Here is an 18,530-nt window from a genome sequence, read left to right as displayed (position 1 = left end):
GCAATTACTAAATTAGGATTACATTTTAGAGAATCTTTTTAGACAGAGGACTTCTCAACAAGAACTTCTGTTTCCTGCCAAGCTAACAAGATCTTTAGGAGCAAGAGAGCAGCTTTCAGTAAGTGCTCTTGATGGGGAGAAATTTAAAAAATGGAGCTGGGGACCACTTGTTGGAAGCTGAGAATTGGTTTCATTACAGTATTAATATTTAGAAATAATTAAAGAGGAGAATTGAACACCAGGATCAAGTGTTTAATTGTACAGCCCTTTATTTCAGCTTTTCAGCACATTTTTTCCCAATACGGCTTGTGCTATTTACCTTGTGTATTTTTTCTTGAGTTTACTCTTCCTTTAAGAGAAAGGCTTTGAAAGGCAAGATCTGTAGTTGATTTTAGGGGGAAGACAGCCTGTAGGGATGTCCTGCTCCCATGCAGTTTTTCCGTCCTAACATGAAAGCAGAAGTTTGTCCTCCTTGCAGCTGAATAGCTCAGGGAAGTTCTAGGATCTTGCTGGGGATAATTCGAATGACCTAATACTTAGCAGTTAATTGAAAGCCAAGTTGCCAGGGGTCCTGTTTGCTGTTGAAAAAAAGCTAAGGATTTTGGGACTGCCCTGCTGTAATGGAGAGAACATTACAGTGTCAAATTAGCACATCGATGAAAGATCCTTAGTAGAAAATAAGGATGGCAAAGCGGTTAGGAGTACAGAGAAAGAGAGAGGATGCTGTAATTGTGGATCTAATTGCAACAACATGCAATGATCAAACCAATACCTTTGCTAAACACCGTCATTACCTTCTCTTCTGTGCTCTAGACAATGATTCTGCAATAAATGGGGAATGAAAGTAATCTCCTGAGCAAAAGCAGTTTGCCTTATGGAGAGTGGCTGGGGCGTTGGAGAGGGAGGAGGAGAAGGGAGTGGTCCTGTACTGCTGCCTTTCTTCTGAACAAGTGCAGTACAAGGCAGGTGAGGTGTCACTGGGTTTGGGTTTTCTCCTTCTGCAGTAACATGAAAGTATTTCCTTTCATATGTCTCTCAGATGAATAATTCTTTCTAAAATATGGCAAAACCATTCTTTCCTTGGAGAAGTATTTCTCTTCACTCAGACCTAAGTAAGGATGAATAAATTTCCTTGTCGGTTGTATGCCTTCCCTCTGCCAGAGATGGTAATCCAGTGGCTAGGTTGAAGAAGGTATGATATTCTTTTTTTTTTTTTTCTTTTTTTTTTTTTTTAAAAAAAAAGAAATGACCATTTTTCACATGTGAACTGTGCACACAGTGTGAGATATTGATGTCAGGTGGAGAGTGGCCCTGTGCTGAGGCAGGTGCCTAAGGCAGCTTCACACTTGTGCGCGATTGCCTCCACTTGAGCAGCAGGGCTAAGAGAAATGGTAGAAAGAAGAGGGGCTGTTTTGAATGAAGAGATGAGAAATACTCTGAGATAGAAAAGCAGGCTTGCACTAGAGATAGGCAGTGGTGAGCGTTCCAGTAGAAGTGAGCTAAATGAAGAAAAATCAGAAAATTATTTCCCGGCAGCAGGAGGTTGGGAAACATAACTAAACATGTTAAACTCACTGTGAAGCAAGAGGACCCCAGGGGTATTTTAGTCAGATAATATTTAGTTTGTTGCAGTGTCAGTTGTATGATTGCTTGTCAGCTGGCATATGTATGTGCTATAAGCAAAATGAGGCTTTTAGAGACCATGCACAATTTTCCAGAAGATAGTAAGCAGGGGATTTATCAGAGACAGATTAAAAGAGTTACAGTGGATTTATTTGCTCTGGTTCATTGCCAGGATATTAGGCAAGCTGAGCCCTCTGCAGAGAAGTGTTGGAGGTGGGGGACAAAACCTGGAAAAAAATAACTATCAATCTGGAGAACAACTCATGGAATATAGGAGCACGTAAGATACATAGGTATTTGTAGGTGTACATTTAAAGCTGCCTGCTGAATGTTTGCCAAAAGAGCAATCAGATTGCATAGTCTCTCCAGAATTTAAGAAATGATGGCTAGGGAGCTAAGAGTGTCTCCAAATGCCTTGTTCTGGCACTTAAAATTAGCCTTTGATCATCTTTCTCAGGCAATCTGCCTGCTTGTGTCCTCTTCTCACTGCAGTTTCCCCCAGTGGCTGCTCGCACCAGACTTCCAGCATTGTGTGGAAAGCTGGTGTTCAACCTTAATGATATGTTACCTTTCCTAGCAAGAAAATGGCTCAGCTATGAGGGTATCAGAAAAAGTGATGAAAACCATCAGTTGTAGAGATATGACGGGAGAGATGGGGATGTTTAACTCCTGGTTTGATGTGTGCTTGTGGTTACAGAGTACATCAGTCTTTCTGACCTTCCACCCACCTATTCAGGTTGGACACAGATGGAGGTACTTAGACTTGTAGAGAATAAATATTTTATTTTTGTTGGAGAGGCCTTGGTTGTAAGACACAATACATCTGAAGGGGTTCTTTATAGCTTAAATTAATCTTTAGATTGCAATAGTCTTATATTGGCTTGAGGGGCAGAAATGCAAGCAGAGGTTTGATATATAGAAAGTCCCATTTGAGAGGTAAGGATATTTTGAAGAAACATTCCCTAATGTTCTTGTCAGTGAAAGGGTAGTGAGATCTGCTGGATGTTTTTATGGAGTTAACGGGCTTTTTTTGTAAATGCTGTTTTAATTGAGGTCTTGAGTAGAAAGTCAATGGTGTGTATATACATATGTGTCTGCAGTCAGTTCTAATTTGCAAAGTAATGTGAAAATAGGTCAGCCACAGACAGAAATGTTGGGAAATGGCTGTAGCTGAGAAAGAAGCTATTTGGAGGTTTGAGAACAGAAAATTTTGGTTTAAATATGATTAGTTAAGGGTGGTAGGAGATAGGTGAACCATTTGCCTTCTGGTAATAGGAGATGCTGCTGTAGACAAGGAGGATTTGAAAAGTTTCTGGTAATTTAATTTTTGCTGGTTTTGTCTGGTATAGAACTCTTGGGGTTTTTGTCTGTTCTGTAAGACTAGATTAGCTCTTGTTAGCAGTGCTCCAAGAGGGTCAGGAGCTGAGGGGATGTAGCTCCCTTAGAAGCATTCCCATAATAGCAAAGTCTCACCCAGTGTGCCTTTAGCCACAGCTCTGCCTTCAGGACCCTGTTTCTTGGGTCTTGCTGTCACTTTGTTTTTTACTTTTTCTCCTCATTTTCCATAAGGCAGTGGGATGTGAACACAGTCTTTGAAAAGAGAAGCTAATTACAAAGTAAGGCTCAACAGTGTATCAATGACTTATCAATTCCTCCAGCCATCAGATTGGGGCAGAACCTGTTAATTGTCAGCAGCGCTGCGCATGTTCCCTGGCTAATGCTTTTCCGTGGTGAATAGGGCAGCTGCCTGTACCCCGATGGGGATGAAGTGGGATGCATGTGTTTGCTGTGAGGAAGGTACAAACAGGCAGCTTTGGGGAGCAGCAGATGCCAACTGAAGCCGCAGCCTATTAATGGTACCTGGTCTCTGTTACTACACAACATGCAGGGCTCTGTGCTTTGCTTTCATGAATTTCATCACCTTAATATAAATTTATTTCTCTAAATTACAGAGATGATGTTGAATTATAATCCTCCTCTTTGATAAACACATCACTGAAGTTTATCACATTTATTGTCTGCCTTTATTCAGTAGACAAGTTACCTGTCAAAGAAGGAAATTAGACTGGCTTGATATTATTCATATTAAGGCTCAGTTGATTGTTTCTTGTCCCTAATTCTTCTCTAGCTGCTTGCAATTTGATTTTTAATGTTTCCTTCAAGTATCTTGTGAGATAGCAAAATGCCAAAACGATTTCTAATTGCCAGAGTCTGTATCTTCTCATCCATCCTTCTTTTAAAAGGTTTGGTAAAAGGTTAGGTCTGTTCCTCTGTCGTATTTTTAGGGCCTGTCCCGCCATTTGTGAGTTCATCAGATAGTTGCTCGTGGACCAGGGATTACCATGACTAATTTTTGAAGTATCCTAAGGATATATTTTGTCAATAGGTCCTGACACAGTGTAATATATTTAAGTGTACTTCAGTTATTTCTGACCATATTTTGGCTTATGTTGCCACACCTCACACTACTAATTTTACTGTTAAACATCTGGTCAAGGCCCAGTTACCATCTCCTTTTTTCTATATATGTATTTGTGTAGCTTAAAGCAAGAAAGCACAGACCTCTCTTATATAGTCATCTTTCTCTTTTATTTGTGTTTTTATGAGGAATAGTTAGCTAAATTATACCTGATTGCAAATAGCATCTGTTTGATGTTGAAGCTCCGTATCTTTCTTCAGTCTCAAAATTTTCGGTTATTACAACTAATTTGGAGTTAGGAGTCTGGAGAGGAAGAGGAGGGGAAAATCTTGCAACTGATTTCCTATAATGAAGCACTCTATTAACATTCTCCAAAAATTATCATTAATTAAACAAAAAGCTCATCTAGTTCTAGGAACAGGAGTATTTCTGTACCATCAAAAAAGCACCAAGTGGGAAATATCATTATGATTCCACTTTACAAAGTCAGTCTCCTCTGCCAGGCTCTAACCTATGCAGAAGTGAGAGAGCAAGTGAGATATGCATTTGGGTTATGGATTAATAGTTGAAGTTCACTCGTGTGGAAATAAAGCAGATTTTACTGTGACTAGAATCCGTCATTAAAAAGCCATTATCAGAACCGACCAGTACAATTCCTGCTCTTTCATTGCTAATGACAAAACAATCTGTTCTTTAAAAAACAACAACCCTATATTTTCTTTCAGGAGAGTTACCAGAACAGAAGCTGGGTGAAGAGAAGCAGTTGAAAGATTTATTGATCAATAAACCAGACAATTACAGCTTGTTTATAAAAGGAAAAAAAACCCCAAACCTCGAGCCTGCAAGCAACACTGAGACTCTAATAATGATAACTCTGGCATCCAGCTTGAAACGATAAAAGTCAACAGGAAGATATAGGATTTCAATAAAATTATGACACTAGATAAACTTTACCCCAGGAACAAATTTTCCCTGGGTGTGTGACTGACTTCAGTTAGATTTGTAACTTTAATTTCTTTCTTATTGATTTTTCTTTTCTGCAACTAATTAGAAAGTCTGTGGTGAATTGTGTGTATGTATGTTTGAGGAGGGGCTAACAAGCATCAACGGTAATAGGGCCAGAGTTTAATACATGTGTATGTAAGGGCAGATGTCTTTAAAATTTTTTTGGCTATGTTTTACTCTTCAGTTTCTTCCAATACACAGCTGGGAGTCACTCTCATACTCCTCAGTATGCAGATATTTGAAGTTGCGGGCTGCCCGGTAGCACGGCGTTGGTAGGGGTGACAGTGATGGTGCTTGTGTGAGCAGTTCTCAGGTCTTGCCCTAAAATTAACTCAGAAGTGCCGGAGGAGCCCATCTATATAACTGCTGTTTCTGACCCACTCTGGTAGTCCTCTGGGGTGTGAATACCGAGGAAAGAGACTTTCCCCTAGCTTCTAGGTATTTGCCAACCAGGTCAAATTTTGGCTTTACATAGAGGGAATAAAGGAGCTGGTGGGACTACTGGGGAGGAGCTTTATTTTAGGGATGGCATTTTGCAGAGGTGCCATGCTGTACTTCCTGTAGCAGACTTTGATGCGATTAGCTCTAGTGTATGGTTAAGATTATAAAACATGTTTTCTTTTTAGTTAGTTTAGCAGTAGTAGGAGGCATATTTGTTTGGTGAATTGGCTGTTGCTGGCAGAAGAAAGGGAAACTGTACAACCTTTGAAAAACTCACTATCCTTCTTCTCTTTCAAACACATCTCCTCAAACACAGCTGCAAGCTGCAGAAGTTTGCTGTAGGGCATTAATTTCCTAGGTTTTTTAATGAACATCAAAACCAATTATTCTGCTTCTAGGGCATGTTTAGAGTAAGATGCATTTCTGTTCTGGTGTTGATTTGAAAATGGTCAAGGTAAAGAGCACCTGGAAGCATGCCAGTGTAAGGTCCATAGTGAGTTAGCAGAGATGCCCTGTGGTGAGTAAATTTTGGAAATTCCCAGAGGAACCTCTTTTTAGTAATTATGATGAATACTCTCCTGATAGAAAGCAGGAAAGCAGAGGTGTTGGAAAAAAGATAGAAGGGGCATCTGAAAGTCCCTGGTGAGGTTTTAGATGGGGCTTGGGGAATATCCTGTCATGTGGGATGAGGAGATATTGCAGCAATTACTAAATTAGGATTACATTTTAGAGAATCTTTTTAGACAGAGGACTTCTCAACAAGAACTTCTGTTTCCTGCCAAGCTAACAAGATCTTTAGGAGCAAGAGAGCAGCTTTCAGTAAGTGCTCTTGATGGGGAGAAATTTAAAAAATGGAGCTGGGGACCACTTGTTGGAAGCTGAGAATTGGTTTCATTACAGTATTAATATTTAGAAATAATTAAAGAGGAGAATTGAACACCAGGATCAAGTGTTTAATTGTACAGCCCTTTATTTCAGCTTTTCAGCACATTTTTTCCCAATACGGCTTGTGCTATTTACCTTGTGTATTTTTTCTTGAGTTTACTCTTCCTTTAAGAGAAAGGCTTTGAAAGGCAAGATCTGTAGTTGATTTTAGGGGGAAGACAGCCTGTAGGGATGTCCTGCTCCCATGCAGTTTTTCCGTCCTAACATGAAAGCAGAAGTTTGTCCTCCTTGCAGCTGAATAGCTCAGGGAAGTTCTAGGATCTTGCTGGGGATAATTCGAATGACCTAATACTTAGCAGTTAATTGAAAGCCAAGTTGCCAGGGGTCCTGTTTGCTGTTGAAAAAAAGCTAAGGATTTTGGGACTGCCCTGCTGTAATGGAGAGAACATTACAGTGTCAAATTAGCACATCGATGAAAGATCCTTAGTAGAAAATAAGGATGGCAAAGCGGTTAGGAGTACAGAGAAAGAGAGAGGATGCTGTAATTGTGGATCTAATTGCAACAACATGCAATGATCAAACCAATACCTTTGCTAAACACCGTCATTACCTTCTCTTCTGTGCTCTAGACAATGATTCTGCAATAAATGGGGAATGAAAGTAATCTCCTGAGCAAAAGCAGTTTGCCTTATGGAGAGTGGCTGGGGCGTTGGAGAGGGAGGAGGAGAAGGGAGTGGTCCTGTACTGCTGCCTTTCTTCTGAACAAGTGCAGTACAAGGCAGGTGAGGTGTCACTGGGTTTGGGTTTTCTCCTTCTGCAGTAACATGAAAGTATTTCCTTTCATATGTCTCTCAGATGAATAATTCTTTCTAAAATATGGCAAAACCATTCTTTCCTTGGAGAAGTATTTCTCTTCACTCAGACCTAAGTAAGGAGCTAGTAATAGCTTCTAGTACTATTTATGTTAAAACCCGTTTTTCTTTATTATTTTATTGCCTCTGTTCCTTCAGCCTCAGGCTGTTCTTTGGTCTTGGGGTTCTTTCATCTGCTGACCAACCCAATCATCTTGGCTGACCTTTCAAGCCGTGACATGCTCTGAACACGTGCTGTACCTCTGGCAGTGCCCCAGTCTTATTTTCATACCTTGAATTTGAATGTTCCTTCCCTTCTCCACATACACACTTGCTATCCACGTTTAGGCTTTGACCTTTAGATTTTGAAGGAGGAGATAACCTTTGTATACAGGCTTGCTTGGCTGAGCAGTTAGCATGACCTTCACTATCTGAAATACAACCTGTTTCACTGGGGGGAGAGAGGAAGGACATTTTTTTTTCTACCCTGGCAATTCCTAATTTCCCCAAGAGAGCAGGATCCCAGCGAAGCATTTCAGTGTGGCCCAGCTGGGTTTGTGAAGTGCTTCAAGTTCGTTGTAGTGGCCTGGCCTGGTCTGGATGTGAACTGCACAGCTATGAAGCTGAGTGATCTTCTCATAATATTTTAGATTTTTTGTGGTGGTAGAATTCACAGGAGAGAACTGGTTTGACCAGAGCACTTGGGCATTTCTATAACAGAGGTAGCCAATTTAAGCTGTAAAGGAGGGCAGAACTGTAAGATTTTGTAGGAGTTTTTGCTCTTTAAATTTGTGCCAGGGGCCTATGCTGCTTTGACCCTTTTCATAGCCTCACAAACATCAAGGTTCTTCCATGTAGTCAAAAGATAAAACACTTTATCAGCTGGCTAATCCCTGTATGCATATCGCACTGTAAATGGTAATCTCCTTAAAACAAACTTGGACTTTTTGAAATTTTCAGCCTTTTGTCCTCATTCTTCTTTCCCATCAGTGCCTTGGAGGTAGGAGTTAAGTGCTGTCTGAAGTTGGGAACACATTAGGAAATACTTCAACCAGGAGCCCCCACAAAAAAAAAATTCTACCTTGAGCTTTCAACCCAAGCTTTATACTTGAGAGTGTGAATACTCTCAGGGAGGGAAGATGGATCTTTCTTTTTGTCTTTCTCTGCAAATGCTTGATTATAATTGCCAAGAAAGAGCAAAGTGAGCTAAATACATTGTCCGTGAGATACTAACCTTTGAAAAAGTATGATAAACACTGAGTATTGCAGTGTTTAATGAGTGATAAGTCACATACTATTTAGAGGATATTTGCTCTCAGACACTTTGTTCATTGTCAAATCTGTTTCATTTCTGTTGTGACAATTCTGTTCATTCATTGCTGGAACTTTTTGTTAGAAAAAATATCAAGTATTATGCTAAATATTTTGCTGAAGAAACCCATTCAGCCATGTTGAATTAGAATAATGTCTCCAAAAAGAAAGCAGGCTCTGTTTTCAGTTGCCATCTGCCTCTTAGAGTGTATGCATATTGTTTTCCTGCAAGGGATCTGTGGTTTTGTATACACAAGACAGTCCAATTTTTCAGTTTTCAGAGCAACAACATTTATTTTGTTAGAATTGTGTGTTCATGTCTGTGGCGTGATGCTGATATGAAGACAATGAGTGTGTATCTGTCAGGGTTTCTTTGCTGTGTAAAAGAACAGTGGGCAAGAGCATAGAATATTGTTTTGGGAACCCTCTCTTCAGAGTGAGGTCAGGGGCTTTATCTCTAAAGGTGTTTGCTGTTCTTCCTGACAGGAGCGTGATGGGATGAGAGCTATTCTGGAGTCGTATGACAACGAGCTGACCCCTTCAGAGCACTCGCCCCAGCTGAACCGGCGTATGCGTGAGGCCGAGGAGATGGTGCAGAAGCTGCATGCTCACAACACCGAGCTGGAGGTAAGAAGCATCAGGCTCTTAACCCCAGGGGTGAAGTAGTTGAGACCTTTAAGATTCCATTGTCTAGTGATGTGGTCTGCTCTCACAGAAGACAGGTTTGCAAAATTCAGACTTCAAAATTTCAGGATCAGTAAGACCCACAAGTTGTTATTCTGCACCTGAAGCTGGCAAAAGCCAAGAATAATAATCTTTGGGTGTGATGAATGTGCTTTGTGTCAAGCATAGCTATACTGCACGGCTGGAGTGACAACTAGTCCCTGTGGGTTAAAGGGTTGTGTAAAGGGTAAGTAAATGACTAATTAAATGTAGCAGATGTAGTGTCTTCTCTGTGGTCTAGTCTAAGTGATACACTGTATTGCATGTGTAGCAAGGCTCTTCTGTACACAGTTTAAGTGAGTGTGTGTTTATAAGAGCTTTACTCTAAGGGTTGAAGAAGTAAAGGATGTGTCTGCTGTTAATTCTTCACTTCTTGGCATTGGGCCTGAAAGCCCCAGAATACCAGTAACTCTATTAAATGCTTTTTACTAGGTTTTCTCTGAGAACAAATGTTCTTTCCAAAGATAGAAGTATTTCTTGAAGGAATTCTTATATTATTTTTAGTTCTCTTTTTGAAAATTTGTAATTCGAAATGTGACTGTAATGAGGTAAATGTTAACATGTATTTGCCAAGCAGTTCCTTTCTTCTCTCTTATACTTTGTCATAGTGGAATGGGCTTTATGGTCATGAGTTGAAATATTTGGAATATGTATGTGATCTTAAAGCTTGGCAGTTTTATTACATAGGCTTTACAATAGTCATAAGTATGTGAGTTTTCCTTTCTTCATGCCTGGTTCCACCATCATATAGATTTATAGATGCCATAATTGAAATGGAGTAAAACTTGTAGAAATTGATGCTCCTTGGGTTCACGTTCAAGCCATAGAGTAGATTGTCCCACTGTGCACAAACCTCTTTGTTGCTCTGGCATCCTTAAAAATCCTCTTTTCTTGTGTTGGTGGATGGGGACTTAAGTCAGGCAACAGTGGCTCCAGTGACTTTTAAAGCCTTAGCAAGTAGAGCAGCATAGTGTGGTATAGATCAATATCATGGTATAGATCCACTTCATCCCTGTTTCTCAGACAAGGAATTCTGCAGAGTTTTGATCTAGTTTATAGAGAAGTTACTGGTAACATCAGATTAAATGGAAATTTCCCTGAATTCGTCTTGTTGCAGAATGTTTTTCAGTGTAGTCTTTTGATCACCATATTGCTTACCACCAGACAGAGCAGGATTAGATGATGCTGACATAAAGTGATAGGTGGCTATTTTATCCTTTTTTCTTAGTTGTTTCCGAAAGTGCCTCTGGGTTGTTGGAGGGAAATTTCATTAATTGTTTCACTAAATAGGTCAAATGCGCATGGTGTCTTTGGGCAATTTACCTTTTCTTCTTCAGGTGAAAGCGTGGAAGAGTGTGGGAACCAACTGCTACATCTCTTTATTTATAGAAAACAAATTATAAGTTTGCTTTCATGGATATGGATTAAGGGTTACGTGGAACATTTCAGAAAGGAGCTGTGTTCTCTGGAGGTTTGTTTTGTGTGATGTCAACCTTTAAGCCTTTCAAAGACTTTGCTAGAAGCAGGATTCAAGGACCTGATATTCCCCTCGTAAAGTAAAATTTTATGCTTCACTTGATTGTGTTTGCCTTTCTGACTGCAATGTTGACTGCTGAATCCCATCTATTTTGAGATTTGGGGGGAAAGTTTTCTCGTTAAGTAAAAATCTGAAAACTGGAAAGGGAAGTTGAGGTACAGGCAGGACTCCTGGTGTCTCATCATCGGGAGCAGCAACTGTAATCAGCTGCCTTTAGCTCAAAGAACTGGTCGATAGCAGCTATTAATAACTTCTAACATAATGCTCTGCACCCTCCCAGCTCTGCTGAGCCTCTGTACAAATTTTAGAAATGTTGACACCTGCATGACTCATCTCACAAACAGAGGAGACAGCAGGAATGAGGCACCTTGGAGCCTCTATTGTTTCTGAGATGTGGGAGAAGCAGTCTCTGATGGGGAGGGTGAAGGAGGGAAGGAAAAAGGGAACTTCAACATGTTTAAGTGTGGCAGAAGGGTCAGGCCATCCTGGGAGCCCCTGGTGTGGATGGGCTGGGAGGGCAGCACACAGCCAGCTTGTAGAGTAGCACAGAAGAATGAGAAGAGCCCATCTGCGAGCTTCACACGTGGCAGCTGTCTCGTCCCACATGGTGGGTTATGACGGGGGTGAATCTTTTGAATTCCCCGACAGGCTGTGTGCTGGTGAAAGAGCCGGTCGCTGCTCTGCTGCTCGGCAGAGCCACAGGGCAGCCGAGTCACAGCAGTGACTCAAAGGGAAAATTGTGCTGGTGACTTTATTAACTGACCACTTTAGTAAGTGAATGGAGGCAATTTGGTAACAATCAACTGATAACTGTCCAGAGAAGGAATGAAGGCACTTTGACGTTGAGACTAGTTTCCTAATAACCCATCAATTATCAACCAATCGCAATTCAATTCGTACAAAATTTAAACACATGAAAGGAAGAGAGCAGAAAGAGGAAAGAGAAAAAAGCAGAGGAGGGGATAGGAAAAGGGGAGATCATCACCCTTGGATCCCCAGCTTGGTCTGTAGGTGGTGGGTCGACAGACACATGTGGGGTGTTGCCTTTATATAGTCTTTCTTATGCATGCACAATAGGTTGTTCCAGAAGGTTCTCATTTTCTCTAGCTTGTACCTGAACAGTTAGGCAAGTTCTGTCTCTGGGCAACAACAGGAGGGAGGGGGAGGGAAATGGCCCACTGCCCCACCTCTGCAGAGCTTGCTCTGCGCTCCCCCCACAGGGCATCCCACTGGAGCTGGTTGAGACGTCCTCTTTATGAACAGTTTCTTGTTTATAAACAGTTTTTGACAGCAGCAAAGCAACAATGTGTACAACTATCCTGATGAGATCTGGGTAACGTCTGGGCATGCTGCGAGGAGAGAGAGTGATGGATCTGAGCTGAAAAGGCCTGGCTGACACTATTACTTTTTGCTACGCTAAGCTGGTTAAAGAGTGAAAAACAATGAAGATCCCTGGCTGGCAGAGGATATACCACTGCAGTACCTACAGTTATGTCCAGAGAGGAGTGCTTCTGGCAGCTCAGTGTATGCTGGGAGTGTAAGCCAAAACAGGGCTGTGTGGTTGTGCAGGAGTAGCCCTTGCACAGTCCCTGCGTGCTGCATCTCCGCTGTGGGGGCTGCAGGTATCACTACGGTCCAGGAGCATCCTGAGTTTAATAGCTCTTAGAGCCTCTAAAGCAAATGCATCCTCTTGCATTGCATTTTGTAGCTTCTACCTTTCAGCTTTGTTCATAAACCTTAAAATTCATGCCATGCACCATGTCTCTCTTCCCTGACTTCTTTTATCACAGTTTTTTTTACTTTTTTTTTTTTTCCTACAGACTACTTAATTTACTAAAATCTCTTTCTGTGCTCCTTAGCAGAGAGCCCTTCAATACTTCTTTTTTCTTGTTTCTTCTGTCTGTCCTAATCTGTTACCAGTAGCCCCACCTCTGAACAAGCCACAGAGGTAAGAAGTGATGTTCTTAACAGGGATTTTTCCTTACTCTAAAAATGGAGATTTTCCCATCCATTCCAGCAGCAGCTCTGTGTGAGGCAGGAAGCTCTCTCGTGAAGATGGAGTGATAGCGATAACATAGTAGGAAAGAGGCAAAACCATGTGGGACTAGAAAAATTTCAGGCTGAGGAAACAGCTTTTAACTCATTAGGGAGATGAGGTCTCTGATAAGTTCTTTTCTTGATGTATAAATGGAGATGGAAAGCCATTTAAAAGAACACAGGGAATGAGAGAGGAGCGTGTAAGCCCTGGAGGGTTGTGTGTGAGTAGTTTTTTAATTTATGCTGGGAGGCTGGAGTTAGGTGATACACTGAGTCGTGCCTGACTCCCTCATTCCCCAGCCCTTGCTGGGCAGGACGACTCCTGGGAGTGCTGCTGCGTCTGCATGGCAGGCATCACCTGGGTTACAGCTACCTTTACAGAAAATGACATAGAGAAGGATGCTTTCATCCCAGATCACTTCAGAGACACAGTCTTGCAGAGTAACAACCATCCTGTCAGAACCTGATGGGGCAGAGGACTGGAAGACAAAGAAAGGCTGATGCGGAACTTTTTAAATTCCCTTCATTGATTACTGATGACAAAATCTAGATCTCTAGTGCATGGACATGCGAACACGTAGTCTGTTCTGGGACTGAAAATGATTCTTTTATCCCCTCCAGAACTGCCTGCCCCCAGCCCAACCCCACAATGCTGATCTGGCTGGAGAGGTTCACAAAAGTACTTTACAGAGTGTTGAATATAAATCCGGGGGAAATGCAAAGAAAACTGCCATCTGAAATGGTGGCTGGAAAAGCAAGCAGGCTGTGTCACCCTATTTCATGTGGTTAATGAAGTGTCACTCAACATCTTTTTAAAAGTGTGTTTTGGAACTGAAGAGGGAATGAGTTTGTCCCTGGCCTGCCTGCTGTAAATACTTAAAATAAACAAAACTGTAGCTGTATTTATATCACAGCATGAATTTTTGTTTTGATACCAGTGATAACAGTTTTCTTGCCAGTCTTGGTTAACTTTTACTTTCTTATCTCCCATTACTTCTAATTTGAAGGTAAATATGACAAAACAAGAAGCTGCTTCTGCTGCACACAGCAGCTACTGGGAAAAAGCTCTGATGTGGAATTTAGTGTTTGAAAAGTTAAATCAAGCTGCACAAAAGAGAAATCATCATAAATATAACTCCATTAATAGCAATTTTATTACAACACACTTGGCTCCATATGAAACTTTAATGAAGAGAGATTTGCAAGGAAGACTCATGCTGACACCTTCAATGGTCTCCAGCATTTTTTACATTGAGAGATTCACACTGTCTGTGAGCACCATATGTACTCTAATCAGTTAATTATGAGTCTGACAGTTTCAGCACATGAAGTGCCATATGTTCTGTGTTTTTGTTCCACTATGGGCATTACTGGTGACCTCAAAACTCATTGACCAATACTGTCACCTTATCTGTACCTGATAACTGCAGTGCATCTGCTGGTGGTGAAAATTGGGCATTGTTGATTCTTGGGATGTTAGTCACAGATCTGCTCCTTGCAAAGGGAGTCACTTAGCAGTCACCCCGGTGTTTAAAGCACTTAAATTTTACGTGTGGATGCAATAAAATGTTTATTTGAGCAGTTAACAGTTCCTCCTTGTCTCTCACCCAGCTTCTACCATCAATGCTTTTTCACTTTTTAACCTTTTTTTTTTTTGTCCTCTTTGATCCACACGATGTTTATCTTGCTTTATCCCCCCTCTGTTGTATTTCCTCTCCCCCTCAAAGATAAATTGCTTTTTTAAATAGCAGAAGGGGTTTCTGTAATGATGGGAACTTTACAGAGAAATTTCCTCCCATCTGTGCAAGGTACCAGAGGAGTTTGTTTTAATTCTCAGATTTCTTCTGCCTGCTTTCTCTACCTCTCTGCTGCCATCCAACCTTTGTGTAGTTTTTTTCTCAGTGACAACTGTAAGAAGCAGCAAAAGATTATTCTGCTCACTTTGGATGGCCATAAGGAGCTAATCCAAGTCACAAGAGCTTTCCTGCCACTCCAGAATGGCATATGTTTCACTTGCCCAGACTTCTGCTGTCATTGTAGCATCTTATCTGTGACTCGTGGGAGAAAACAAGCTCTCTCTGGAGATGATGCTAATATGCTCCATGCATCAGCTACCACTGATTGCTGAAGCAGTCACAGGGCTGGACATCATCTTCTGACAAAGCAAACACCTTGTTGAAATAGCATTTTGAACCAGAATGCTTTGGCATCTCTTGGCAGACTCGAGCCTTCCCGGAAACCACTGCGGTCCTTTGCATTTCTTTTTTTTTTTTTTTTTTTTTTTTTTGTCCTCTGGCAGTCCTGCAAAATGGATTATCTTGGGTTGTCTTTTCTTTCACACGTTTCATCTTCCTTCAGACCTAAGTGACCTTGTCAAGTCAGGGAGCCATTAGTTTCCTCCCCTCCCTTTTACACCTGCCAGTGGCTGTGTTCTGGGACAGCACCTTGCAAATAACCGTCATATAAATGAGGAACTCAAGTCACGGAGGGGTTTAATGATTTGTTAAAGGTGACAGTCCTTGCTCTGTGGAAGAAGAGTGCCTCTTAAAACAGGATGATATTGCAGCAGAGCCTGTCTCTCCATATCTGAGACTTTTTGTTTGGTTGAACTCAATTTTGAAACTCAATTACTATTAATTTTTTTGAGGAGATTCCCCATTTTGGATCTGTCCTGGAAGTTAGTAATTGATCAAGAGAAGTATTCCATGGCACTGCCTTATATTGGAGATATTCTGCACAAGCCATCATTGCTTTCAGTACAGGTAGATTTTTACAGCTATTTTTAGTGTGTAGATGCTCTGACAGTTTAAGAATGGCTTTAACTCAGCAGTTCCTAGGACCACAAGCCTCTATCATTCTTAAGAAGTGAGAATGTCTGGGAACCAACTTGCATAGAGCAAATTAAATCATTAACTAAAATTATATCTGTTCATTTAGCCTATGATAAGCTGCTTTATAGACAGGCCCCCAGAAAAATGAGTAGTTGCTGAACACCAAGCAGCTGTAAAGACCCTTTTGCCACTCTTGGCTGCATGTTGAAGTAGGCTATTGAAGTGCATGGGACAGAAAAGCATTTTCCAACTCTGCTGCATTCTTGTGCTTCTAGTGCAGTAAGACCAAGAGGAACACTGTAATTTCCATCACCTCTTGCTGAAAATCATGCTCCTGCTGTAGACATAGTCTGTGACACTCTGTCCCCGTTCTCTTACTGACTACATCATGTCCTGACTCTCTCTGAAGGTAAGAATTTCTAGTAATGATTAATTATCACCTGTGCTAGCAATGTAGGGAGTTTAGGATGGAATCCTGCTGTCTGAAGTGTTTCAGTCTGCAGGAAGCACACCTAGCCTAGGTGAGACTGTACTAATATCATCAACTGCTGTCTAGGTGTGATGCTGAGAGGACATGGGAACGCTCCTATACTCAGCCTCCGAAGGATCTCACTTCAGCCCCAAGCAAATTGATAGATGCCAGCAACAAAAATATTTCTACCCCTCCCCCCAACTATGCTCCCCTTAAAATGCTTTTGGTATGAACAAATCCTTCTGTAGCCTCTTCTGGTGATGTTATGAATAACCAAGCACAAACAAGGCTTGACCTAGGGAATTTGGATTAGCTTCAAATGTACCTGGCTATAGGAGACAAGAGAAACAGATGAACTACGTCTAAATTCCTACAGAAGATTTAAAATTGGGTTCGTTCTTAGTGATGTTTTGGAAATAGAAGATAACTGGTGTGCAGTTATGAGTCATATTTACCACAATAGAACAGGGGAGAGCGCTTCATACGGTGTTGAGAGCTTTAAAATGCTTTACACTGGAGAGCCTGCATGTCTGTGCCTAGAGATACAGACTCTGCAATTAGATGTCTTTAGGTGGAGGAGGAAGCAAGAATACATTTGGAGTGGGAGCAGTGGCCCCATCCGCCGCAAATGGCAGCAGACAAAAACGAGCTGCTTTTGTGCAATATGGTGCATTTCACCTCCTGCTGCGAGGGTGCAGCTGCGGGAGCAGGGGGCTGAAATCAGGATGCAAGTAGCGCAGTGATAACATGTCTCTTCCCTCACAGGCAGAAGGCAAAAGGAAAAAGGCAAATTAAGCATCTTTAGGGAATGGGGTTAGGAACAGGTAGCTTCCAGCTTTTCAAGGGGAAGGCTTTGAAAATGTAGAAATACGTTCCTGCATCGTACGTCAGTCTCCATCGCTTGCTGTTGCAAGCCGGGCAGTGTGGAGGGAAGGCCTGGGAGTCATCAGGGAGATTGCTCAGTGGGTTCCTCCAGTGCTTGCACCATTTGCCAGTGTTGCTTTCCATGGTTACAGAATCGTTTGGTTTTTTACAATGTTAGAGAAACATTCAACAAATAGGACAAACTGCATTCTGCATTTAATTCAGAGATGTAACTTCTTTGAATCCCTTCCAAGCGGGAAAGTGTGGTGGTTTTATATAGCACTGGTCTCATCCATGCAGACTGTGCAGCTACAGCCCATGTCACTGCTGTGCCACGTGGCTGGTAGTAGGGTTTGTCTTTGGGGGTACTCAAGTGATCCTTGGACGAGAATGATCAAAGCTTCCCAACAACTTCCAGGATACGTGGTCTCTTTTTGGAGCAGGATGATAAAATCCCATTGGAGGCAATGCCACATCCTCCAGAGCACTTCCAGCCCAAAGTTGTCTAGAGTTTGTGGTACATGTTCATGTGACTCACCACCAGATAAATAGTTTGGCGCCTGGCTCATTAGGGACAGGAAAATGCGTCTGTCCTGGCCAATTTCTCTCCAAACTAAATCCAAGGTTTGTTTATGTTAGGTTTCCCAGAGGTGCTCTCAGGCCAGTGCATCTCATCTTCTTTGAACTGTATTGGTGATTCAGGCTTCAGTGCTAGCACAGACGTAAGGTTGGTGTTACATGTCTCCTAATTATTAAAACTGCTACTTAGGAACATTCTCACATCAATGAAATCTTTAACAGCTCATGGAAACCAAGCTATTCTGGGGGAGAAAGGAAGTAAATATATTGTAAAAAATGTAAAAGCTAAGACTGCACATCGGGATAGTGTTTTACTTGGAAAATGCCACAGAAAATCTTAGTTACTCCCTAACTCTGCATTATATTAATCACATTAAATAGTTCTTGTCTGGCATGTTAAGAGATGTTCTGAACTTGTTGAGATTTGTTAATTTTTATAATGATTGAATTTAAATTCTGTGATTTGTAGTGCTTCATTTCAGAATAATTACATAATCTTCACATAATTTCATATTTGAAGTATGTATTTGTAAGTGTTTTCATGTCATCTTTTAATTCACAGTGATGGTCTCCTCTAAGAAAGAAGAATTAATATTTTTAATTATTATTTTTTATTTAAAAACGTGCTGTAAAGATTCCAAAGATTTCCTGCAGGGCCTCCATGTAGGCTTGTTACATGGATCAACACATTTCTGCCCACTGTGTTTCTATGGGCTCCAGCTACAGAAATTTGTTGAAATCCTGTTACCAAATACTTATAATATATAAACAGAAAAAGTGCTTTGAGAAAACAGCATCAGCACAGGCTTGTTCCCATGCCCTTGTTGGTCCTAATGCTCCTGCTCTTTGCAGTTTGCAAGGACTGTAAGATCCATTTGATACGCTTAATACTTTGGGTATTGTGGCAATTAGAACAACAGTAGTTGCTGTCTTGATTTTCCTTTCGAATCCC

The 18,530-nt window shown here is 41.3% G+C and overlaps 1 protein-coding gene across 4 annotated transcripts in view; it reads left to right on the top strand.

Annotated features, from left to right (window-relative positions):
* The window catches only part of MAD1L1 (mitotic arrest deficient 1 like 1), a 376,614-nt gene that overhangs the window by 151,997 nt on the left and 206,087 nt on the right, over nt 1-18,530 (top strand). For all 4 annotated transcript variants that reach the window (XM_026859179.1, XM_026859181.1, XM_026859180.1 and 1 more), the window contains exon 12: nt 9,022-9,162. In XM_026859179.1, the coding sequence (XP_026714980.1) occupies nt 9,022-9,162 (141 nt within the window). The remainder of the gene's footprint in view (nt 1-9,021; nt 9,163-18,530) is intronic.

The sequence above is a fragment of the Athene cunicularia genome (assembly GCF_003259725.1).
Source record: "Athene cunicularia isolate RWA chromosome 14 unlocalized genomic scaffold, athCun1 chr14_part1, whole genome shotgun sequence".
Classification (NCBI taxonomy): domain Eukaryota; kingdom Metazoa; phylum Chordata; class Aves; order Strigiformes; family Strigidae; genus Athene; species Athene cunicularia.
This window is presented reverse-complemented; position numbering and strand designations above follow the sequence as displayed.